The following is a 26,242-nucleotide window of genomic DNA, read 5'->3' as shown; positions in this document are numbered from 1 at the left end:
TTAGCGTAATGCTAAAAATCCAGTTGGTTATAGCTTGAAAGGTTTACATTTATCACCGAGCTCAACTGAAACCCTCATCCATGCTTTTCCAGATCCTTACTAAGATAGTTAATTTCAATGAAGGTGTGAACCATTGTTTTTAGCTTCATACAAAAATTCTGCTAAGCCTGCTTGACTAAGGCTATCTGCATTTTACAATCCTCTCCTGGCAGCTGCTGCTAACCCTTTGTGGGATCTTTCCCTGTATCCTCTCGTGTTTCTCTCAGACCAGATACTGCCAGACTTCCATGTTTCAAATGACACATCTTTCCATATTTTCAATTACAAACTGTAGGTGGGAAATCACGGTTGAGGAAGAAGGAACACATTTTCGAAGCATCATTTTGGAAAATGGCATCATTGGAACAAATGTGACGGAGGCGAAGGAGCTGAGAGAAAGGGATGGAGTCCTTACAGGGTGTAGGGTGCGCGAAGAGCTGTAGTCAAGATAGCTGTGGGAGTCAGTGGGCTTGTAGTGGATATTAGTAGATAGTCTATTGCCAGAAATGGAGACAGAAAGATCAGGGAAGGGAAGGAAAGTGTCTGAGATGGACCAGGTGAAAGTGATGGAGGGGTGGAAACTGGAAGCGAGGTTGATGAATTTTTCCAGGTCCGCATGAGAGCATGACGCGGCACCAAAATAGTCATCAATGTATCGGTAAAGGAGTTGTGGGAGGGGACCAGGGTAGGCCTGGAACAAGGAATGTTCCACGTACCCCATAAAAAGGCAAGCATAGCTGGGATCCATGCGGGTACCCATTGCTACACCTTTGATTTGGAGAAAATGGGATGAGTTAAAGGCGAAGGTGTTGAGAGTGAAATCCATGCTCTTCCTGGATCAGCAGATATCAGAAATTGGGCCTGAATTACACCAGCTCCATTAATGGCACTATAAATTATGGCAGAACTAAGTGGCCTTTCATAGAAAGAAAACTTGTACCTTTGGGCTTTCAGAATCTCAGTCTGTCCCAAAGCTCTTTAACCGTCAACAAAATCCTTTTGAAGCAAAGCCACTGTTGTAGTTGAGAAGAAGTTTACAACAGAGGAGAAGGCTCGCTGCTCAGCTTGTACTGTTAACCCATCCGGACTGATTTCTTCTGGCAGAAGAGTGAATTTAATCTGCCAAAGACACTTTCAAGATAATATTATGTATCTTGCATAACAAAAGATTTGGGCAAATGATATGTATATAAATCAGTTTGATTGCTAAGAATCTGTGTGTGAGTGACTACTTTGTCACTTGATGTCGTGCATGGAGAGGGTTACATGGTAATACACTTGCACACTGGTTATTACTAATACTTACAAATAAGCAACATCCCTTATACTGATTTCATGTTGCGAAGGACATGATCCGGTAATGGAAACTTGTCAGGCAGTGGTGTTTGAAATATCTGAAATCTAGCCAATCCCTCCAATTTAAAGGAGAGTTTCCAGTAACTGACCAATGCTACTGGAGAAGTAGTTGATGTTCCTGATTTCTGGTATTTCTTCCTGTTTATAACACTGCAGTGAAACTACAACCTCCATTTAACATAATTTGACTTTTCTTTTGGTTGAGCTTAATAATAACACTGAATCTATCATTCATTAAGATCAGCAAACTTGAAACAAAGACATAAACAAACAGGTAAAATGGGTGGCAGATACATGAGAGATTAGTTTAGAATAGAAAAATGTGAAGTTATGCACTTGGAAGGAAAAAGGAGACACAATACAAACTAATTGGTCCAATTTTAAGTGAGGTCCAGGAACAGAGACCTAGGGCTTACATAGATAAATCTTTGAATGCGGCAAGACAAGTTGATGTTTCTTTTTAAACGCAAGCCTTTACAAACAGGTGTAGAATTCAGAAACAAAGTACTGGATTAACCTCTTAATCGCTGGCTGATGTTGAAGAGGGTGAAGAGGATGATTTACTGGAATGGTGCTAGGGATGGGAGACTTCAGTTGTGGAGTCCCGAGAAAGAAGAATTATTCTCACGGCAATAAAGTTAGGGGAAGTTTGAATAGAAAGGTAAAAAATTGAGGGGTTTCGATTAAATAGAATCAGAATTGCAGAATAACACCCACCGAAGAGGCCAATCGAGCCTGAACCGACGTATGGAAAACACCTGACCTACCTACCTAACCCCATTTGACCCATAGCCTTGAATGTTATAGAATTAAACTAGTTGAGTAGCAAGGGTGTGAATAATCCGAGGACACGTTGTGGAAAAAAGTACAGTTATTCGACTTGGTGTACTTCATTGTTCCACTCATGAGAAACCAGATAACGACTCTTGGAGTAAAGGCTGCAGTTTCATTGCAAGCTATAGCGAGGGCTTGTGGTATTCCAAGTGGGGCACTAGAGAAGCACAAATTTAATGATTACATAGACAGTTGTACGCCAAGATTTGATTACACGGAACTAGCATATACCGATAATTTGTTCACTAGTTATTTATGTACAATCATGACTATCGATTAGTTTGTTACTAGTTATTTATGTACAATCATGACTTACATCATGCACAGCATATGAAAATAATTAACCAATCACATTAAAGGTCTGCATGCTTAATTAAATTGATCAATCATTACAAAGGCACGCATGTTGTCTTGCAATTAGTGATATTGGTGGTTCGATATTTGGGGTGTGACCATCAATCACCTTCCTCCTCTGCCCTTTAATGGCTCTTATCGAGGCATGGATGCTGTCCATTGGCCCTCCCTACTTGTTATCAGTAGAATGGAGTCATCACAATGGTATCCTGTAACATCTTGTAGAATAGACCTTGAATTCTAACATATGCAGTTTCGCTGCCTGATAACTGGCCTCTCAGACAAATTGTGTCCTTGTAATGTCTGTTACAATTAGCAATTTCCACAGTCCAAACTGAAGAATTTACCTTCCAGTAAAATGGAACTGTAGGTTTTAAACCGGTTCTCATATCTAAAGATGTCCAAATTGCCCCTTCAACACAGATTTAAGCTGATTGAGAAAAGATACAGGGGGTGAGATTTTTAAAAATGAATTCATGATTCACAATGCACTACCGTGTCGGAAGGGACAAAGGCGGTGACCAAGTACACCAGCTCCAAGTAAAACTCCACAATGCACTACCTGAAAGGGTGTTGGAAAAAGATTGTATCATAACTTTCAAAAGGAAGCCAGATCATAAACTTGAAAAATAAATTGCAGGTCTATGGGGAAAGAACAGTGATTGAAATTAATTGCAAACATTTGCTCCGAGCGCAGAAGACTCAGTAGCCTTTATCTCTGCTCTATGATTTCAATGATTCAGTGATCCACTACAGTTCGCTTACCACTGCAACAGGTCCACAGCAGACGCCATCTACATGGCCCTGCACTCTACCCTGGAACACCTAGATAACAAAGACACCTATGTCAGACTTCTATTTATCGACTACAGCTCAGCCTTCAACACCATAATTCCTATGAAACTCATCTCCAAACTCCGTGGCCTTGGCCTCGGCTCCTCCCTCTGCGACTGGATCCTGAACTTTCTAACCCACAGGTGGAGTCTCTGCTTCTGTCGAAGTGAATTTCAGTGGCAGGGAACTTGTTCTCCCGTGCAGTTCTGTATGCTGCTCCCTTCAACACACTAAATAATTCATTTTATTTCCTTGCGTTGGTTCTCAACCTTATTTTAATAAAGAAATCTGCCTCATCTTCCCAATTTTGCAAATTGTTTGAAAATGAAAATCGCTTATTGTCACGAGTAGGCTTCAATTAAGTTACTGTGAAAAGCCCTTAGTCGCCACATTCCGGCGCCTGTTCAGGGAGGCTGATATGGGACAGTTTATATGCAGGCCAGCCTTCCACCATCTTTACATCCACTCCAAGCCCCATAGACGTTTTTCATGTCGGAGCCTGAATGGCAATTCGAGTGTGTTTGTGCATTTCCCAATCCAGGGGCCACTGGATAATGGAAATCCTAGCATCTCTCATATTTTTTGCTCCACCCTGGCCAAGGGTTGGTGAGAGAAACCATAACATTCTGTGATCACCCCTGTTGACCTAACTCAGCACAATCCATTGATTGAATGAGGGATCTTGTTGCTTCTGCGTAGCTCAGTTGTTCAGTCGGTACCCTCACTGAATCTTTGGCGGCCCACTTTATTTCAGTGTTCGACAGTTCATTAACTTTCTTGTTCTTGTTTTGATTTTACAGATCTGGGCTTTTTTCAGTTTTTGCTACATCATTGATTATTGTTTTTTAAAAAATAATTTTTATTCACGTTCCTCCACTGCAAAAGAATCCTACGCCGGGCTACTAGAGACGCAAGGCCAGAATGCCGGCCTCTCTCACCTCCTGCACTCCCGGCTCCGATGCTACGCCAAAGATCGCGAGCCCCCAGCCCGGTTCCACCCTGGAGCCGACCACCTTGGACAGGGTCCCTGCCACCCCCTTCCAGAACCCCTCCAACGCTGTACCCGCCCTGAACATATGGGTATGGTTCGCCTGGCCCCCCGAGCACCTCCCACATCTGTCCTCTCCTCCCAAAGAACTGGCTCATCCTGGCCCCAGTCATGTGCGCCCTCTACAGCACTTTCAGCTGAATCAAGCTAAGCCGTGCGCAAGAAGAGGACGAATTCACCCTCCCCAGTGCGTCCGCCCACGTCCCCTCGTCGATCTCCTCCCCTAGCTCCACCTCCCACTTCGCTTTCAGCTCTTCCACCGAGGCCGCCTCCTCCTGCATCACCTGATAAATTGCCGAGATCCTACCCTCACCAACCCACGTCCCCGAGAGCACCCTATCCTGCACCCCCCTCGGCGGCAGTAGCGGAAACTCCGCCACCTGCCACTTAACAAACGCCCTAATATTCGTATATCTCAAATTGTTCCCGGGGGGAGACCCCACTTCCCCGCCAACTCCTCTAATGTCGCAAACTTCCCATCGAGGAAAAGGTCCCCCATCCGCCTGATGCCTGCCCTATGCCAACTCAAAAACCCACCATCAATTCTCCCTGGTGCAAACCGGTGATTGCCCAGTATCGGGACCCACACTGAAGCCACCATTACTGGACTCGTAGAATACCTTGCTGGGGGGAGTGGGAGCGGGGCCGTCATGAGCGCCTCCAAAGTCGTGCCCACACAGGACGCCGTCTCCAACCTCTTCCATGCGGCACCCTCCCCCTCCATCACCCATCTACGGATCATTCCCACATTTGCAGCCCAGTAGTATCCACACAAGTTGGGCAATGCCAGCCCACCTGCCTCGTTCCAGGAATACCCTCCTCACCCTCGGGGTCTTGCGCGCCCACACGAACCCCAGAATACTCCTGTTAACCCTCCTAAAAAAAGCCTTTGGGATCAATATGGAGAGGCACTGGAAGAGAAACAAGAACCTCGGGAGCACCGTCATCTTAATTGACTGGACCCTATCCGCCAAAGAGAGTGGCAACGAGTCCCACCTCCTGAACTCCTCCTCCATCTGTTCCACCAACCTTGAAAAATTTAGCCTATGCAGGGCCCCCCCAGCTCCTAGCTATCTGGACGCCAAGATATCTAAACCTCCTCACTGCCCTCTTCAACGGGAGCTCTCCTATCTCCCTCTCCTGGTTCCCCGGGTGCAGCACGAACAGCTCACTCTTCCCCACGTTGAGCTTATAGCCCGAAAAATCCCCAAACTCCCCAAGTATCTTCAGCACCTCTGGCATCCCCCCCACCGGATCCGCGATGTACAGCAGTAAATCATCCGCGTACATCGACAATCAGTGCTCCTCCAACCCCCGCACAATCCCCCTCCAGTTCTTCGAGTCCCTCAGTGCCATGGCCAAGGGCTCAATCGCTAACGTGAAGAGCAGGGGAGACGAGGGGCACCCCTGCCTCGTCACCCGGGGCAGCCGAAAGTCTTCCGACCTCCTCCCATTCTTCACTACTCTCGCTACCGGGGCACTAGACAGCAGCCTCACTCAGCTAATGAATTCCACACCAAACCCAAATCTCCTCAACACTTCCCAGAGGTAGCTCCACTCCACTCTATCGAAAGCTTTCTGCGCATCCATCGATGCTACCATTTCCGCCTCCCCATCCGCCGACGCCATCATCATAACATTGAGCAGCCGCCGCACATTAAAATTCAACTGTCTCCCCTTCACAAACCCCGTTTGGTCCTCGTGTGTAACCATCGGGACCACATCTTCCACCCTCCTGGACAGTATCTTGGCCAACAACTTTGCATCCACGTTGAGGAGCGCGATCGGCCTATAAGACCCACATTGGAAGGGGTCCTTATCCCACTTCAGGATTAGTGAGATTATTTCTCCAGACATAGTCGGGGGGCAAAGCCCCCCCCCCCCTCCCTGCCCTCGCCTCATTCAGGGTCCTCACAAGCAGCGGGCCCAGCGGATCTGAGAATTTCTTGTAAAACTCCACCGGGAACCCATCAGGCCCCGGTGCTTTCCGGTCTGCATGCTCCCCAGTACCTCTATCAGCTCATCCAACTCGATTGGGGCACCCAGACCCTCCGGTGCTATGTCTTTTCGTCCGACGTCATTTCGTCCAACGACACTTCGTCCACGTCTTTTGGTCCAACGTCTTTTTGTCCGCCCGTCTTTTGGTCCAACGTCACTTCGTCCAATTATCCAATTACAAATTAACTCCGTATAAAACCATTCAATTGATAAAATGCAAGTACAATACAGCAAGTGAATTTAGTTGCTAAAATGCAAGTAATTGATAAAATGCAAGTAAAATGCAAGTTGAAAAATGCAGTTTAAAAATCTGAAATTGCAGTTAAAAAATCTAAAAGTTTACTAATAATTTTTTTGTCTAAGACTTTTTGTAACTTGACTTTTTGTAACTTGTACCACTCCACTCCACTCCACTATTTGATAGACGATGAAGAAATACCTGCTGAATTCATCGTTTACTTCGACTTGACTTACATAGGCATTGTGAGAGGACGTGGTGCCAGACGAAGGAGTGAAACACCTACATTCCCGACAGCTGTATGGAATGTTAATCAGCGTGTTCTACAAGATCTACCGAGAACAAATAATGCTGCTGAGGGGTTTCATTCTGCCATAAAGCGTTCGGCGGGTGGAGCTCATTTGAATATCTGGAGGTTAATCAAAACTCTGAAGGAAGAGGAAGGGTTCATAATAGGCAAAAAGGCTCAAAATCTTCGGGGAGATCAGTCGACTTCATGTACGCGATATAAGAAAATAACTGAACGCCTCAAAAGATTGGCCGTTGAATATGATTCTACAACAAAAATTGATTTCTTGAGGAATGTTGCTTACAATTTACATCAATTTTAAGTAATTTCGGGAATTTGAAGTAATTAGTAAACTTTTAGATTTTTTAACTGCATTTTTAGATTTTAAAACTGCATTTTTCAACTTTCATTTTACTTGCATTTTATCAATTACTTGCATTTTAGCAACTAAATTCACTTGCTGTATTGTACTTGCATTTTATCAATTAAATGGTTTTATACGGAGTTAATTTGTAATTGGATAATTGGACGAAGTGACGTTGGACCAAAAGACGGGCGGACAAAAAGACGTTGGACCAAAAGACGTGGACAAAGTGTCGTTGGACGAAGTGACGTCGGACGAAAAGACGCGACACGAGACCCTCCACCCGCTCATCCTCCACTCTTGGGAACTCCAGCTTATCCAGAAAGCGGTCCATCCCGCCCACCTCCCTAGGGGGCACCGACCGGTACAGCCCCTCATAAAAGGATCTGAACACCCCATTAATGTCTCTACCACTCCACACCAGGTTCCCTCCTGCATCTGTGGCTCCCCCTATCTCTCTCGCTGCCTCCCGCTTGTGGAGCTGGTGGGCCAGCATCCGGCTTGCCTTCTCCCCGTACTCATATACCGCCCCCTGCGCCCTCCTCCACTGCGCCTCCGCCTTCCGGGTGGTCAGTATATCGAACTCCGCTTGAAGACTGCGACGCTTCCTCAAAAGCCCCTCCTCCGGGACATCCACATACCTCCTGTCCACCCTTACCATTTCTTCCACCAACCTCTCCCTCTCCGCCCCCTCCCTGTGCGCCCAGATAGATATCAGCTCCCCCTAACCACCGCCTTCAGCGCTTCCCACACCACCCCAACTTGCACCTCCCCGTTGTCATTGGCTTCCAAGTACCCCTCTGTGCTCCTCTGGACCCGCCCACATACTTCTTCCTCTGCCAGCAGCCCCACATCTAACCTCCACAGCGGGCGCTGATCCTTCCCCTCCCCCAGCTCCAGGTCCACCGAGTGCGGGGCACGGACAGATATAGCTCTAGCCGAATACTCCGCCCCCACCACTCGAGATTAGCGCCCTGCTGAGGACAAAAAAGTCAATCCGTGAATTGGCCTTGTGCACATGGGAGAAAAAGGAAAACTCCCTACCTCCCGGCCTCAAAAACCTCCAAGGGTCTACCCCTCCCATCTGATCCATGAACCCCCTCAGCACTGAGGCCGCCGCCGGCCTCTTACCAGTCCTTGACCTCGAACGATCCAGGGGTGGGTCCAACATAGTGTTAAAATCCCCTCCCAAGATCAAGTCCCCCGTTTCCAGGTCTGGGATCCGGCTCAACATTCGCTGCATGAAGCCTGCATCGTTCCAGCTGGGGGCGTACACATTAACCAGAACCACCTGTTCCCCTTGAAGCCTACCACTCACCATTAGGTATCTACCTGCGCTGTCTGCCACCACACTCGACGCCACAAACGACAAGCTCTTGCCAACTAAAATCGTCACCCCTCGATTCTTCGCATCTAGCCCCGAGTGAAATACCTGTCCAACCCAGCCTCGTCTCAGCCTCACCTGATCCGCCACCTTAAGGTGCGTCTCCTGGAGCATAGCCACGTCCGTGCCCAGCCCCTTCAGATGCGCCAAGACCCGGGACAGCTTCTCCGGTCCATTCAGCCCCCTCACGTTCCATATGACCAGCCGAATCTGGGGGGTCTTCCCCCTCCCTCTGCGCCGGTCAGCCATAGCTCTCCCTCGGCTCACAACGTGCCCGCAGAACCCCCCAGGCCCATTCCCCACGGTGGCAGACCCCCCCCCCCCCCCCCCCCCCCCCAAATCACCAGCAGTTCCCCATTGGCCCCTGCAGCAGCAACCCGGTACACCCCCCCCCTCCTCCCCAAGCCCCCCCCCACCCCAAGCTAGGGCCCATCCTAGCTGCGTAACCCCTTCCATTGTACTTCCGTAAGTCAGCCGACTCCTGACCCCGGCTGCTCCCGCCATCCCAACGCCCCCCCCTCCCCGATGCAACACAACCACCACTCCCCCCCCCCCCCCCCCCCCCCCCCCCCCCCAAACCCAGTGCCGGCCCCGCCCACTGCTCCAGCGCGGGAGGAAAGCCCGCGCTTCCATCCCAAACCCCACCCCACCCCGACCCAACACGGGGGAAAAGACGGGCACAGGACCGTGAACCGCTCCCCAACCCTCCACCAGTGGAAAAAAAAAACGAAAAAGCACCCAAGTAAACAAATAACAGTCCCACAAACCGAAAAAGCAGAACAGCGAAAAGGCATCATCAAATACAAGCAATAAAAGCGAAAGGATACCAAGGAGGACAAAGCCTCCTTCCCCGGCCCCCAGTCCTTAGTTCAAGTCCATCTTCTCTGCCTGGACAAAAGCCCAGGCTTCCTCCGGAGAGTCGAAGTAGAGCTGGTGGTCTTTATACGTGACCCAGAGGCGTGCCGGCTGTAACAGGCTCAAACCTCACTCACTTCTTGTGGAGCACTGCCTTCGTCCGATTAAAACCAGCCCTTCTCTTTGTCACCTCCGCACTCCAGTCCTCATAGATCCTGATCTCCGCGTTCTCCCACTTACTACTCCTCTCCTTCGCCCATCTCAGCACGCACTCACGGTCGACGAAGCGGTGGAAACGGACCAGCACTGCCCGAGGCGGCTCGTTTGGCCTGGGTTTCCTCAACAGTACTCGATGGGCACCCTCCAGCTCCAAGGGTCCCTGGAACGACTCCGCGCCCATTAGCGAGTTCAGCATCATAGCCGCATAGGCCTCCAAATCCGAACCTTCCAGCCCCTCCGGGAAGCCCAGAATCCACAGGTTTTTCCGACTGGAGCGGTTCTCCATCTCTTCCATCCTCGCTAACCACTTCTTGTGGAGCGCCTCGTGCGACTCCACCTTCACTGCCAGGCCCAGGAGTTTGTCCTCGCTCTCTGAGGCCTTTTGACGTAGCTCTCTGATCTCCGCCGTCTGAGTCGCCGTGAGCTTGTCCAACGAGGCCTTAAACGGTTCCAGGATCTCGGCCTTCAGCTCTCTGAAGCAGCTCCTGCTGCTCCCGTACCCACTGCTGCCACGCTGCTGGTTTCCCGCCCGCCGCCATCTTGCTTTTCCAGCCTCGCACCTTTCTCTGCTCCAAAGCCGATTTTTTTGACTGCTCCGCTCCTGGTCCAGTCCATCCACCAGCAGATAATCTTAGTGGAAGTGTTCCCACATGGGGAAAAGTCCAACCAGCACTGTTACGGGCCCTTAAAAGAGCCCAAAAGACCAAAAATAGCGGGAGATACCGAATGTGCGGCTGAGCTCCGCATCACCGCAACCGGAAGTCATCATTGATTATTGTTAATCTTTACAGAACTCACAAACAATTGACTAGGTCCTTATTAACAAGAGTATATCTGAGATTGAATGGGGATCCATCATGCTGGTAAAGATCTCAACTGGACATGGTTTGATGCACGAATAATGAGAAGTCTGAGACTAATCAAGAAAGTTTGCTTCTAAACCTATCTGCCATCATACTATTTGTGTGCTGGTCATTGAATGAAGATGCAAGCACGTACTGCTGTTGCCCACTGTGGAGGTTGTATCCAATGCTGGCATTCTGTTTACACAGAAGTAGGCAGAGGTATTGGCTTTTGTTTATTAATGCGTTTTCTACCATGATAAGTGATGCACTGTTTTTTTTGTTTTAGGCCATGATTCCAACACTTGTGTTCTTGTGGCTGGCCTCTGGCCTGGCTACAGCTTTACAATGCCCAGATGGGACTACATGCCCAGACACAGCAACCTGCTGTAAGAAGAATTTTGGAGGATATGCCTGTTGTCCTCTGCAAAAGGTAGGTTGTAACCAGTTGCGTTAGCAAATCACGGGCAATGATCCTTCAGGCTTTCTGTCCTCCAAATTGGTCTTACATGCTTGTATTTGTGTTTCTTTTTGTTTTTGCATGGAATACTGCTTTGCCCTGTAGAGGTTTAAGGGAAATGCAACTTGCCACATTCTGTCAATCAGGTTACATTCCCTTTCTCCCTACTCTCTCTTCTATTTCCCAAACGATTAACCATTTATTGATGCCCTTTTATTTTTCCTGCTAATCTTTTGTGCAGAACATTATCAAAAGCTTTTTTGAAATCCACATAGGGACATTTAAAAAATATATATTTCTATTCAAATCAGGGCAGACATAACATACAAACAATCATTCAATAACAAAATAGAATTTCCCTTTTTCTCCCCAGCCCCCTCCACTTCTTTCACCCACCCCCACCCGCTAGCAACAAATATCCCTAAACAGAGACCAGAACAGCCTCCATCTTGTCCAGATCCACTATCCGAGCCCCGAATTGCAAACTTAATCTTCTCCAGCATCCCCCAACCATGCCGACACCTTCGGTGGTTCCTCGGACCTTCATTCCAAGAAAAACCCTGTCCGGGTGATCAATGTGACGAAGGCCACCGCATCGGTCCCCTTCCCATCATCAGCCCTGGCACTTTTGATACCCAGAAAATCGCCTTGAGGACCCGGTAACATCTCCATCCCCAAAATCTTTGCTGGTGTCTCAAATACCGAACTGCACTAACCGTGGCAGTAACCAGAACGTGTGGACGTAGTTAGCTGGTCCCCCTCTACACCTCTCACACCTATCTTTACCCCTACAAAGAACCCACCCATTCGTGCCCATGTTATATGGGCCTGATTCACCACCACAAACTGTGTCAAGCTCATCCTAGCACATGAAGATGTAGCATTGACCTGGCGCATAATTTCATTCCATACCGCCCCCTCCCCCATCCCAATTCCATATCCAGCTCCTCTCACTTCTACTTCAGCTCATCAATCGGTGCTTTCCCTGTGTCCATGAGCCATTCATAGATGTCTGTAATTTTCCCACCCCCAACTCATCTGGCAAGAGCAGCCTATCAAACAAGTTATAATCTGGCAATCGAGGGAGTGAGGCCAATACTCCTTCCGCACAAAATCTCGCAACAGTAGATATCTAAACTCTGCCCCCCCCTGGCAATTTGTGTTTCTTCCACAACTCCTCAAACCTCACAAATCTACCTTCTAAGAACAAGTCCTTCACCCACCGATAGCCAGAGGTTCTATCGCTATGTGAACATAAGTGGGAACAATGGGCAGCCCTGTCTCATGCCCCGATATTGCCGGAAATACCTGAGGTAACCGAATTAGTTCTAACACTAGTCGTAGATGCCACATAGGATAAATGTTGGCCCAAATCCGAACCTGCCCAACACCTCCAGCAAATAACTCCACTGCACCTATCAATAAATAGCCTTCTCATCCACAGCCAGCACAATCTTTGACACCCTGCCCTCAGATGGCATCATAACATTTAATAGACCTCTGATACAGTATTACTAGACAGCTGCCTCCCCTTCACACACCCTGCCTGGCCATTCAACATCATATCCGGAACACATCCCGAAAACTGTTGTGCTATTACTGTAGAACATTCATGTCTGCATTTAACAACTAGATGGACCTGCATGACCCACATTCCACCGTGTCCTTTTCTTTCTTTGGTAATTACCCTTGCCAAAAAGTCAGAGCTCCCTGGGGTTCAGACCTGTGTAACATCTTATCGAATGACTCAAGCACTTTATTAATAAGCTCCGGTGTTGTCACCAGTTCTCCTCCCTCTTCCCTCAGTTGTCCTATCTCCCTTGCCGCAGTTGGTGTGCTACAGGTGGCTAGCCTTCTCCCCATACTCATATAAAACACCCCTTGCTCTACGAAGCTGGCCTACCACCTTCCCTGTCGTCATCAGATTGAATTCCTCTTGCAGCTTCATCTGCTCTGCTAAGATTTCCCTGGTTGGGGGGGGGGGGGGGGGGGGGGGGGGGTCATAGAGTACCGCCGATCTACCTCCAGAATTTCACCATTCAATCCCTGCCTCGGGTCTGCACGGCGACGCAGTGGTTAGCACTGCTGCCTTGCTGAGCTGAGAACCCGGGTTCAATCCTGGCCCCAGGTCACTGTCTCTGTGGAGTTTGCACATTCTCCCAGCGTCTGCATGGTCTCACCCCCACAACCCAAAAAGATGTGCAGAGTTGGTGAATTGGCCACGCTAAATTGCCCCTTAATTGGAAAAAAATAATTGGGTACCCTAAATTTATTTAAGAAATCAATCGCTGCCTCTCTGACTTCTCCAACGTATCCATATGTGCATCATATGTGATCACTTCTACCTGTACCACTGCCTTCAACACCTCCCAGAACGTGAAAGATTAGACCTCCCCATTCTGGTGGAACACTTGCATATTCCTTGATGCTACCCTCAACCGAATAATGAGACTATAATCACCCCATTTCCACCCCAACTATTTCCTGGAGAATCAAAATATCCATTATTTAAAAAAATATATGCGAGAGTACACCCGATGTAAATGGTGGAAGTACGAAAACGTCCTCCCACCTGGATTCCGAAACCTTCAAGGATCCACACCACCCATCTGGTCCATAAACACCTCCAGCTCCTTCCCGAATTGACTAATGTCCTTGGGCACAACCGATCCAGTCGAGGATCCATCACAGTTAAAGTTGCCACTCATGATCAATTCGTGTGCGTTCAGGTCCGGGATGCCAGCCACCACCTGCTTCACAAATTTCCATCATACCAATTTGGTGCATAAATGCTTAGGATCCCACTAATAATTAAAAATTGACTCCCTGGAACTCGCACCTCCCTGGCTAGCGCAAATGGCATCCTCTTACTAAATAGAATAGCAGCCTCCCTCGATTTAGTCAAATCCCGAATGGAATGTCTGCCCCATCCACTCCATTTGCCACCGAACCTAGTCTTTAATCATTTCCTCCATCACCGCAGGGAATTCCAAACCCTCCAGAAATGCCGATATCTACAAATCCCCTCACCACTGGCGGCTTATAAAGATGCTTACAAAAAGCCTTGAACGCACCACTAACTCTATCTGGGGCGGGCACTAGTCTGCCACTCAAGTCCCTGACCGGAAGAATTTCCCAAGAGGTGTCCTGCCACCTCAATCACTGAGCTAAGAGACCGCTGGACTTCTCCTCTCCTCATATTAATAATACCCCTCGAAGGCCACAGCTGGCACACCGCCTTACCCGTCGACAACAGATCGAACTGCGTTTGCAGTTTCTTCCTACTCGCCAGGAGTTCTGAGATAGGGTCAGTTGAATCCTTTCCATCCACCTCCTGAATATTGTCCACTAGCTTTTGGCACTCTTCTCTTACTTCCCTCCCTATCCATGTGCGTTTTGTATGATATAATCTCCCCTCTGATAACCGCTTTTAAGGCCTCCCAGAGCATTTGGTGTGAGACAGACAGATTGAACCATGCGTGCTCATCTATAGCCCTAGAAATTCACCTACAAAACCCCATGTACACCAGCAGCCCCACACCGGACAGTGAACAGGGCCAATCCCCATAACCAGGCCCACTTGCAAAACCAAGTCAACCCAGTGCGGAGCGTGGTCTCAAATGATATAGTCAAATATTCTGCATTCTCAGCCCGGGAAGACGAGACTTCCCATCAAAAAGAATTACCCTGGCGTATATCGTAACGAACTGGGAAAAGAACGAGACTTCTTTATCTCCCGGATGTATGAACTGCCATGTGTCTGCCTCACTATGTCATCCATAAACGCTAACAGCACCTTCACTGCTCCCGAAGGAGCCAACGACTTCGGCCAAAAGCAGTCTAGCATTGATTCCAGCATGCAGTCTAAGTCTTTCCCCCCTCGCTCTCGCTCTCGCTCTCGCTCTCGCTCTCGCTCTCGCTCTCGCTCTCGCTCTCGCTCGCTCTCGCTCGCTCTCGCTCGCTCTCTCCGCTCTCTCTCGCTCTCTCTCGCTCTCTCTCGCTCTCGCTCGCTCGCTCTCTCTCGCTCTCGCTCGCTCGCTCTCTCTCGCTCTCGCTCGCTCGCTCTCTCTCGCTCTCTCTCGCTCTCTCTCGCTCTCTCTCGCTCTCTCTTGCTCTCTCTCTCTTCCTCCTCCTCCTCCCCTCCCCCCCCCCCCACACACAACCAAACAAACAGCTGGGCTCATTGAACCAGGTACAACAGGCCGCAGGCCGTCCCGCAACCATACTCGGGTTTGCTGGCTAAAACCACGCTGCTGGCGAGGTAACCACTACCAGGATGAACATTAAGGAACAAAAAGAAAAGGAGCTCCCTAACCCGTCCCCTTTATAGACATATAACAGAAACCAACACGGTTGCAAAGCTCAAATTCCCACCATGGACCATGTACTTCTATTACTATTACGTTGACCCTTACTCCCCTACCCACACAGGCCCCCCCCCCCCCCCCCCCCATCCCCCTCAATACAACACGCGCAAACCTCGAATAACAAAACATATATGGAGTACACGAGAAACCCCAAACAAACCCATCCCATCAACAACAATAAAAACCCTCGTAGAGCACATTTAACTGTTCAAGACCATGTTCTTAGCAAAGGCCTCTGTCTCCTCCAACGTTTCGAAATAATGATCGTTCGGCCCATAGGTGACCCGCAGCCTCCCCGGATACACCACCCCAAACCTCACTCCACTCTGGTAGAGCATTACTTTCACCTTATTAAAGGCTGCCCGCCTCTTCGCCAACTCCGTTCCGACGTCTTGTTATATCCAGATGGTGCTCCCTTCCTATCTCGTGCTCTCTGGCCCACTTCAGGACTGGCTCCTTCTGTTGAAAGCTGCAAAATTTTACCTCCGGTGGTTTATTTGCTCGAGCCTTCTGTCTGAGCAATCAGTGGGCCCTATCCAATTCTGGAGGTAGTATCTGAACTCCTCCTCCTCCCCCCCCCCCCCCCCCCCCCCCCCCCCCCCCCCCCCTCCGTTAATCCCACAATTCTGAGGCTCTGTCTCGACCTGTAATCCAAATCATCCACTTTCGCCCTCAGGATCTTGTTTCTCTCTTCCACCATCGAGATCTCAGCCTCCAACGAGGTGTATTGATCGCTGAGTCGCGGCAAAGCTGCCTTTACTCCCCTCAACACCTTTCTGTGCTCCTTCGCGGCCTCTGAGGGTTTCTCCACCTTCTCCCGAATCGGACCAAGAGTCTCCTCAAGCGACTTTTTGAGGTTTCCCACCATCACTTGCCCTTGTTTCTCTAAGTGCCTCTCCAACTGCTTCTCAAATTCTGCGGAAGTAACCCCACCAGCACATCCGCTGTGATAGGAATGGGTGCACCTCCCGGATTTGTATCTGCCACCTTCCCTTCCAGTGAGCCATGCGGGCTGCCCGAATCTGTCGAAGGATTTCCACTCGCAGCTTTATTTCCACCAGACATTTTTGAGATTTTCAACATTATTTCATCGACAGGCTCACTAAACCTTTCGATGGGCCGAGTTTGTCAATTCCTGGAAAACTAGGCTAAAGAACCAGGAAAAAAAACAAGTACCCCGGCAGAGCTCCCTACTACACGATCTTCGACGTGCCGCTACTGGAAGTCAAGTTCTCAATTACTTTGCCCCTGATAGATACAGTAACCTCCCCACAATTCTTATTAAACTAATTAATCTATAGTTTCTTGGTTCTCCCTCAAATAATGGAGCAACATTTGCAATTTTCCAATCCAAAGACACACTTCTAGAATCTAGAGTGGTCTGTAATGTAGCAACTTATTTCTGAGAGTAAAGAATTATTGTTCAAAATAACTGAAACAGTTGACCATTTTCCTGTTAAATATATTTCATTGTTATAAAGTTTAATAACCACTAATCCCTCCAACCGTTAGGAATTTTTCTTTTCACTTCTTAATTCTCTCCTAAATCTTCGTCGCATTGGAAGTTTGTTTAATGCCCATTTTCTAATTAAACCTCTGCCTGGGTTGTCTGTTGAGCTTCCCTCGTCTTGAATGATCTGATTCTCCCAATTAAACTTTCACTGTTTTGAGTTCTGAAACCAAATGCTTTTTAAACTTCAGCTTAGTGTCTTCAAATTCCACGCATCTTTCCTTTAGTCCTATTCAAATAAAAAATGATCTTCCGCAAGAATGGATGAACGATTTGTTTAGCCACAGAGGCAGTGGAGAAAGTTAGTCCCAGTGTAAAATATAATCTTTCAGTTTTAAACTTTATCCCACTTTTATTTAGGTATTAATAACAGATGACAAATATATCTGAGTTCAGGAAATCGGGCAGAGATTGTTCATCCTGCAAATTGAACAAAGGCCCTTTTTCATTAACCTCTTATGTGCCATTCTGTAGTTTTTCTGACAGACTAAATATTGAAATTTGCCATTTCTGTCCTAATTGAAGAATAATGTGAGTAATTGGATAACTTGTTATACTTGCAAATGTCAGATCAAAAATGATTACCTTCCTTTCAATTGCATTGTCTCAATTATTTTATCTCTAAATCTACAATAATTAATGCTGCTGCCTCTATATGTGGAGGCCTTCATTGTGATTTGAGGTTAAGGAAAAAGATGGAATTGTGCGGGATAAGATAACTGTGTTGCTCTTGAAGATGTCCACCAACTAATTTGTGCAGATCCAAGATAATTGGGATTAGATCTGCATTTTAGTTATTAAGAATATACGTGACTTGCCTTCGACATTATGTCTGGAAAACTAATGCCACCACCATCTCAAACCCGCCCCCCACACACTCCTTGCCATCTGCTGAGTATAAACCATTGTAAAGCTTCAATAGGAACCGGTGAAGCTTAAAATATACTGGATCTACCTTATGGGACAAAAGAGCTACCTTTTAGGGAACACACGTTCTGTGTCATAGGAGGCTTTCTTCCCAAATGAACACCTTCCCAGGAAAAAACAAAAAGGATGCTTGAGCTGCTGTTGCTTCCTGGTACCTTGGTAATGACTTGTGTTGCTCTTTATGATATGATATTATGTCCCAACAGCATCGCCAATACTGTGGGTATTTCTATCTATCTCGGTGAACCACAGGTCTTTCCCTTATATCAGTCAAATGACCACACAACCAGTTAGTCAGTTCAAAAGATGGTTTATTTACACGCACTAAGATTACTTCGACATGCAAACACTATCTACAACAAGTTAAACTACATCTATTAGCTACAATAACCTATACTTAACTTCAGGGCGACTGTGCAGATTAATAGGCCTTTATCTTGATCTCACGTGGCTGGTTTGAAGAAGTGGCTCTGTCTCTGCTGGGCTCATCCGTCAGGTAGCGATCGTTGGTCTTGAACTTGGCTGGCTGTTCCTGCTACAGTTGGGCTGGCACAGGCCGGATCCAAAAGAGAAAAAACACATGGCTGTGTCTCTTTTTATCCTTCTAGGGTTTCGCACTCTTTGGGGCGGTCCTTAATCTTGGACCCAATAATTTGACAGGCTTTGATCACTGACTCCGATTTCGGCCAATAAAGGGGCAGGTGCCTTGGTGGCTGGGCGGGTCCTTAGCGGTCATTGACCTTGGCAGTTGGGCTCTCTGAGTAAAGGGAGTGGCTCCGATCAGTCTGTGGCTGTATCGGTTTCTTGATTGGAGTCCTATTGTTCTGGGGAATAGGTCATTAAAATGCAAATGAGCGGGGGTTTCGATCAGGCCTAGCTACCTGCGTTTCAGATACACATAAGCTCTATATCTGTCTGAGTCCTGGGTTGGCCATAATTCCCATGGTCCTTTGCAGGTGGCCATTTCAGATGGCTACACTTATTGTGAAAAAATTATCAGTGGAGCAACCATATCTGATGGCTTTTTTAAGACAACTGGCCAGTCAGTTTGTAGGTTGAAAGACACCATAGACAGCACCCTTCAGATGATGAGGTTCTGAAAGATTCACAACTGTTATTTCATCAGGAAGTTTGAGGAAAGCGTTTTCATTTTGCATGGGGTGGGGATGCTGCTGGCAAAGACAGTATTAATTGTCCTTTGAGTCGCTGCTTGAAAAAATTAAGTCTTTGTGATGTAGGCACACCTGGAGTGGTGCTGTTAGGGAGAGCGTTCTGGGATTTTAACCCACTGACCACTCCTGTTTTCTCATATGCAATGTGCTTTCAAGTTCAAGCATTTGATTCCAACTGGGGCATAGATTGTGTTAATAGAGCTATGTATGCCAGTTGTCACCTTGCTAACTTTCTTCTTTGTGGATAGTATGCCGAAGTGACTGGCAAGTTTTGAGTTTTGAAACTCCAGTCTTTCAGAGTGCCACAGAAAATGGAGATTTAATGTAGAATGGCCCAACTAATAATACAAGAATTTTCCATTCAGCCTTTATTGGAATGTTGTTAAATTTGGATTTTGAAAGCATGTGATTCATTTACAACAACAGGGGAATTTCCAGAAGTAAATTCCCTGCAGAACTGAAATCTGATCTCTGATTAAAAGGTATAATAAGCCAGACATGAGGCACTGTCCTGTCTGTTGATGACTATCATCTGATCAAACAGGACCCTCATCTTAAGACCAAAGGCCAAATCTATTTATGAATAAGCTGATCTACCTGTCCTACGTATTGGAGATCAGAGATGAAAGTTAAAAATGTGATTAAAATCATAAGAGCAATGTTTATATAAAGCAATATGCTGAGATATTCATCCTGTAGGCATATGGAGTAAATAGGCTGAGTATTATGGGTGAAAATCAGACCACAAAAATGTTTCTGTGAAGCCATTTTTAAAACATTTCTTGTATCCAATGGATTTTATTGAGTAATTCACTTGCCTCTTGCACAATTATTTTATGCCAAACAGCAGAAGCAGCATGTGATTAAGCTAAGCGAGCCCACAGCCAAAGGATCAGATCTTCAGCTCTGCAGTCCTGCCACATACAATCATGACTAGCGGTGGATTATTAAGCAACTAACTGGGGAAGAGGTTCCATAAATATCCCTATCGTTAATGACTGAGCCGGGTGGGGGGGGGAGCACAATACGTCAATGCAAAAGACAAGGCTGGTGCATTTGGAACCATGTTCAACCAGAAGTGCCAGACTGGTAGTTCCAAGGTGCTAGGCTGGTAGTGCCCAGAACCTAGGGGAGTGCCAGGGGTGCCATCCTGCCCAGTGCCCAACTACCAACGGGCCTCAATTTCTTAACGGAACCCCCTGAGGTGCCATTCTTTCCCGTTAAAACTCACGGGAGGCCTGCATCGAGATTCGCGACACTCGAAACGCCTTGCGAGATTCAACGGATCTTGCGGGTGTCGTGATCTGTATCTCTCTTACTGACCGAGATCTGGGCATGCATATTTAAACTAGTCATTAGGCAAATTTCAATATGCGCTCACCCAATTTACTTGGAGTCCGGGATTCACCGGCGTCACCAGCAAGGCCTCAACCAGGCGCTGTTTGTAACTGGCTCACAAAGTCGTGAATCATTCTTTCTTGGAATTTGTGCTTAATTCGTTAAAGCCTGTCTGAGTTCCGATGTCAGTGGGGACACCGTGTAGGCAGGAATGTGAGATCCCCTTCTAGGAGGCCATAGTTATATACCCCCACCACACACTTGTGGGAGTGGTTGATGGCAACTCCTCTATGACAAACCTTTTTTATCCAAGGCAGTATCTATCCCGACAAGTTTGGTTGACATTGGCTGAAGGATCTTGCAGGAATTTGCCAGCAAATAAACAGGCAGACATTTTGCTTGTATAGGTGAGAATAATACAGAATCTAAAAAGAAATGGCTGTGCAGTCCTTATTGACTGTTTAACTGTTTAAAACTCAGAAACTTTGAATCCTTAGTCACTCATTCCAATAAATTCTGGAGTGTAGTTGCTTAGTCTCTTAGTTTCTCTTGGTTGCAATCACTGAAAACATTTAAACCAGGAACTGGTTCGCAGCTCCAGGGTCCCAGGTTCGATTCCTGGCTTGGGTCACTGTCTGTGTGGAGTCTGCACATTCTCCCCGTGTCTGCATGGGTTTCCTCTGGGTGCTCTGGTTTCCTCCCACAGTCCAAAGATGTGCAAATTGGGTGGATTGTACATGATAAATTGCCCTTAGTGTCCAAAAAGGTTGCCATGATGTGGAGATGCAGGCGTTGGACTGGGATGAGCACAGTACGAAGCCTTACAGCACCAGGTTAAAGTCCAACAGGTTTGTTTCGAATCACTAGCTTTCGGAGCACTGCTCCTTCATCAGGTGTTATAAGACTTCTTACTGTCCAAAAAGGTTGGGTGGGGTTACTGAGTTACGGGGATAGGGTGGAGGCGTGGGCTTAAGTGGGATTCTCTTTCCAAAGACTGGTGCAGACTCGATGGGCCGATTGGCCTCCTTCTGCACTGTAAAATTCTATGCTTCTATGATAATTCTATGAACTGAAATTCCTTTGAGGAAAACCCCAACCTTTCCAGAACTTCAAAAAACATGTTTCAATGCACAATCAAAAACAATCTAAAGCAGAGTATTGGCAGACGTGCTATTTGGAAATCTGACTTGTCCATATCTCAAGTCTGTTAATAACCGAAATAATGTTAACTAGATTGAGACATCCTTGATATTTCAACCGTTAAAGTAGTAGCCCAGATTCCCATGTCCAAATAAGGTAAGGCCAACTGGGCTTTATTTGCTAATCGCACAACATCATCAGGTATAGGCCGATATACAGTTAATTGCAAGAATCTGGAAGTCATGGCCCAAGATTCAGCACTCCAGCTTTGCAAAAATGGTTTGATTCGCAATAAAATGGCGTGGTTTAGTGTATTTGAATGTTGAATACCAAATAAACTCACTGCAAAGTTTGAGCTTGTTCATTTCAGCCTAAGTACCCCTTTTAATATTAAGTATTAATGCCAAAAGGCCTCTGACGCTGAAAATTAATACTTTGAAATTTAATTTCTTCAGCTTTTAGTTAATTAAAAAATATATATTTTTTAAAAAACCTTTTCTTTGTCTCTTCTTCACAATCCAATATTTCTTTTTACCTCTTTCTCTCGGTGCCTGATCTAACATTGAATTCACACTTTTAACTTCCCGGTTAAGATCATTGCGCTGTTCATTTCCCTATCATAAATCTGGTTGGTTAGGGAGTTATGATTGTGTGCTCAGGTGCCAATGTCCTGTAGAAGGCCTCGCCCTACTTTCATTTCCTGCTTGCTGCAACCTGCCATGAAAAAACCAAGAAGATTAAATAAGTGAGGAAAGTTCTTAATTAATGGTGGTTGTCAATTCATTGACCAGTTACAGGAATTTTTGGGTAGCTAGTTCTCTCTTCAGTCTACAACTTTGCATACATCAACATTTCAACAAAGTGGTAATTTCTGACACTGATAATTTTAAAATATAGATAAAATGACCATTGGTGATTTGGATAGGTTTCAGAACAGGAGCAGTTCATGAAGCCCCTTGAGACAGTTCCAGCGCTTAGATTGTGGCTGATCTGTATCATAACTTATCCACCTTGATTTCATATTATTTAATAGCTTTGCCTAATAAAAATCTATCAATCTCATTTTGGAAATGTTTCATTACACTACCCTCAACAGCTTTTGGTGAGAGTTAGGATTTCCACTAGCCCAGTGGTTCCCAACCTTTTTTTGGCCATGCCCCACCTAATCACCTCTAAAATCCTGATCCCCCCCACCAATGTGGTGATATATAATTCTTATCATTTAAAAAGTGAACTCTGTTTCAGCTGAAGAAGCTTAAAACGCCAATACTTTGGTTTAAACAAGCTTCAAAAGAACATGGCATCCATGAAAAAGAAAAATGAAATAAACAAAAGACAGTTAAAGTTCTGAGCAAGAAATTACTAAAAAATTGTAAAAATAAAAATCGAAAATTTGGACCCAGACCACCTCAGTCGCGCTCAATTGCCCGCCTTAAAAATCAAATTGCCCCCCTGTGGGGCGTACGCCCCACGTTGGGAACCACTGCACTAGCCTCTCTGACTGCACTCCTCAAAACTCCAGCTTTAAATCAAGGTTATGGCCCCTTTGTTTTCTCTCAGTAGAGGAAATAGGTCAATCAAATGGTTGTTTTTTTCCCCCCCTCCTTCACATCAAGATAAAAGTCCTGCTCATGTTCAGCTGACTGAAGTCGGTTTTAAATTCCTATTATGTTTATGTAAATTAATAACAAAAATCAAAGGCTATGGAGTTTTACTTTTTGAGACATGACTGAGCCCTGCTTCTGTCACATCTTTTTTTAATTTAGAGTACCCAATTTTTTTTTCAATTAAGGGACAATATAGCATGGCCAATCCACCTAACCACATCTTTTGGGTTGTGGGGGTGAAACCCACGCAGACACAGGGAGAATGTGCAAACTCCACACGGACAGTGACCCAGGGCTAGGATTTGAACCCGGATCCTCAGCGCCGATGTCCTAGTGCTTCTGCCACATCTGATGAATAGGTCTTTGTGAAGAGATTGGTATCCTTCTGACTGCAGCACCTACAGTATCCCCTTAAGTGACTCCTACAGAGATGCATCAATCTGCTGCAGGTATTGAATCTACTAGACTTCCTGGGTTTCATTGTCAATCAATGGCCCATGAATAGTCAGTGCATGATAATTTCACATCTGAGTGTGGATCAGGAATATTGCTGAGATTTCTTTTGAAGAATAAGAACAGCCCAATTTTGTTTCCTTGATTGGTTTGTTTCTGTATGCTAACCCTTAGTTTCTTTGTCAAGGGTCAGTCAGCCATCTGATTCAAGCAGGGGAAGCTCGTCATCTCAGTAATTTTCCCCTGGTGGTCAAAGCAAAGCTGTTTTTTGGACCTTTTTCTCCATCCGAGTTTCTTTTTTTCAGGCAGGATCTACTCCTGGTTAAGTGTGATACAGAGCTTCCCAGAATCATAATTTGACAATCTGAGAGAACTGGCTGGGCAAACCACTCCTCTGTGGCCTAATAATAATCTTTATTAGTGTCACAGGTAGGCTTACATTAACACTGCTATGAAGTTACTGTGAAAATGCCCTAGTCGCCACACTACGGCGCCTGTTCGGTACACTGAGGGAGAATTCAGAATGTCCAATTCACCTATCAAACAAGAACCAAACCAGAGGGAACCCACGCAGTCACGGGGAGAACGTGCAGACTCCGCACAGACAGTGACTCAAGCCGGGAATCGAACCTGGGTCCTGGCGCTGTGAAGCAACAGTGCAAACCACTGTGCCACCCTGAATCTTAGTGTTGGTGCTCTCCAGATTGGAATTGGTGATCTACATGGAATTTAAGCTCCACTCGCAAAAATGAAGAGGCATACTTGTAGTAAAGTACAGTTTTTCATTGCTTTCGACCCTCCACAACTACAGCAACTAAATTAAGTACAGTAAGGATTTCTGTTAGGTTCTAATTGTTTACTGTTTAAAGCGTTGCACAAGATTTAATTGTAATATTTATGTAAGCATAAGTGAATTCTGTAATTTTGTAATTGACTGGGGTGATTTAACATGGATGATATTTGTTGACTTTCTACATAAGGCAGCTTACATAGAAAATGCTTGGCTGCTGTATTTAACATTAACAAATTTCACAATTGTTGTGTTTCTGTTCCAGGCAGTTTGCTGTTCAGATCATTTGCACTGCTGCCCTGAAAATACCACCTGTGATGTCCCCCATTCAGCTTGTCTTAATGGTTTGAGTCGAGTTCCCTGGGTGAAGAAAGTTCCAGCGATTCCAGCAGAGACTACCATGGTAACTTGGTGGATCAAATGATTGAGACCTGTGCTGTAATTTCAGTATTAGAAATATTATCAAATAATTCTCAAAGTTTTACAGCACAGGAAAAGCCCATCATTTTGGCACTGGCCATCAAACACCAATCTATCCTAAATCCCATTTTCCAACATTTGGTCCATAGCCATATATGCTATGACGTTTCAGGTGCTCATCTAAATGCTTCCTGCCTCTATCATTCATTCAGACAGTGAGTTCCAGATTTCAAGTCTCCTGAATCTCTCACTTCTTAGCTTAACTCTCTGCCCCCTGGTTATTGACCCCTCTACCAAGGGGAAAAGTTACTTCCAATCTACCCTATCTATGTCGCTCATAATTTTTTTACATTTCGATCTATGTCCAATTTTGTATATGGTTCATATTCTGATGCAGCTCTATTAATTCTTAAGAATTACCCATTCTTCACATGCAAAGTGGTTGTTGAGTGTTGGCCAGAAAATGACCATAGATGCCTGCCAAGCCTAATGGAAAAGTGCCTGCAAATGTCAATGTGGATTACTATACGGTAACCAGACGAATACATGCCTGAGTTATGTGGTTCGATATGGCAGTGTCCCATTGGGCCAACTCTTTTTTTCAAATTTTAACATTCCGAGTTAATGTTTCAAACTCTGGGCGGTCTTCTGGACTGATTAATGATGAGCCAATTGCATGTGAGACTATGATAAACTACCTGAGAAACTCATTTTGTTTGTGTTTAGCTGAAATTGTGCGTACCTGGGCTGCTCATATGGGGGGAGAAAGGAAATAAGAACAGCAGCAATGTCACCATGGAAGATTTTATTGTTCTAAATGCTAGTTATATTGGAACCAATCTTTCTCTGTCTCAACAGATGCACTTCGAAATTATGCTGGTTAAGAAATTTGGTTCTTGGGTAATCGTGTCCAGTGAACTGTGAACTAAGATTTAACCTTGCTGATTATGGGGCAACACGGTGGCGAAGTGGTTAGCACTGCTGCCTCACGGCGCCGAGGTCCCAGGTTCAATCCCGGCTCTGGGTCACTCTCCTTGTGGAGTTTGCACATTCTCCCCTTGTTTGCATGGGTTTCGCCCCCACAACCCAAAGATTACTCCTTATTTGGAAAAATTGAATTTGGTTCCCTAAATTTATAAAACAAAAACCTTGCTGATTATAAATTCACTTCCAAAGGTCTACAATAAACCTCATGACCAAGGAGATGCTCTGCTCGAAGCTTTAGCTGCACTTTCATCTTATTAAGCAAAACCTACAACCATACTAGGAAATGAGATTCTGAAGGTCGATGGCCGAAGTAGCATAGTTTTGTGTTGGACCCACAGGGACCCACAGACGCAGACCACGACTAACTGGTAGTTAATCAGCGCAATACCCAAGAATGGGAAATCACTTCACACATGT

General features: G+C 46.1%; 1 protein-coding gene across 2 annotated transcripts in view; it reads left to right on the top strand.

The window, feature by feature from the left end:
* grnb (granulin b) overlaps positions 1-26,242 on the top strand; it is a 113,159-nt gene that overhangs the window by 41,733 nt on the left and 45,184 nt on the right. For both annotated transcript variants that reach the window (XM_038778531.1, XM_038778532.1), the window contains 2 exons: positions 10,944-11,087; positions 24,684-24,821. In XM_038778531.1, coding sequence (XP_038634459.1) covers positions 10,947-11,087; positions 24,684-24,821 — 279 coding nt within the window. In that variant the 5' untranslated portion in view covers positions 10,944-10,946. The remainder of the gene's footprint in view (positions 1-10,943; positions 11,088-24,683; positions 24,822-26,242) is intronic.

Source organism: Scyliorhinus canicula, chromosome 19, assembly GCF_902713615.1.
Source record: "Scyliorhinus canicula chromosome 19, sScyCan1.1, whole genome shotgun sequence".
NCBI classification, from domain to species: domain Eukaryota; kingdom Metazoa; phylum Chordata; class Chondrichthyes; order Carcharhiniformes; family Scyliorhinidae; genus Scyliorhinus; species Scyliorhinus canicula.
Note: the sequence above shows the minus strand (reverse complement) of the source record. Positions and strands in the feature narration are given on the sequence as shown.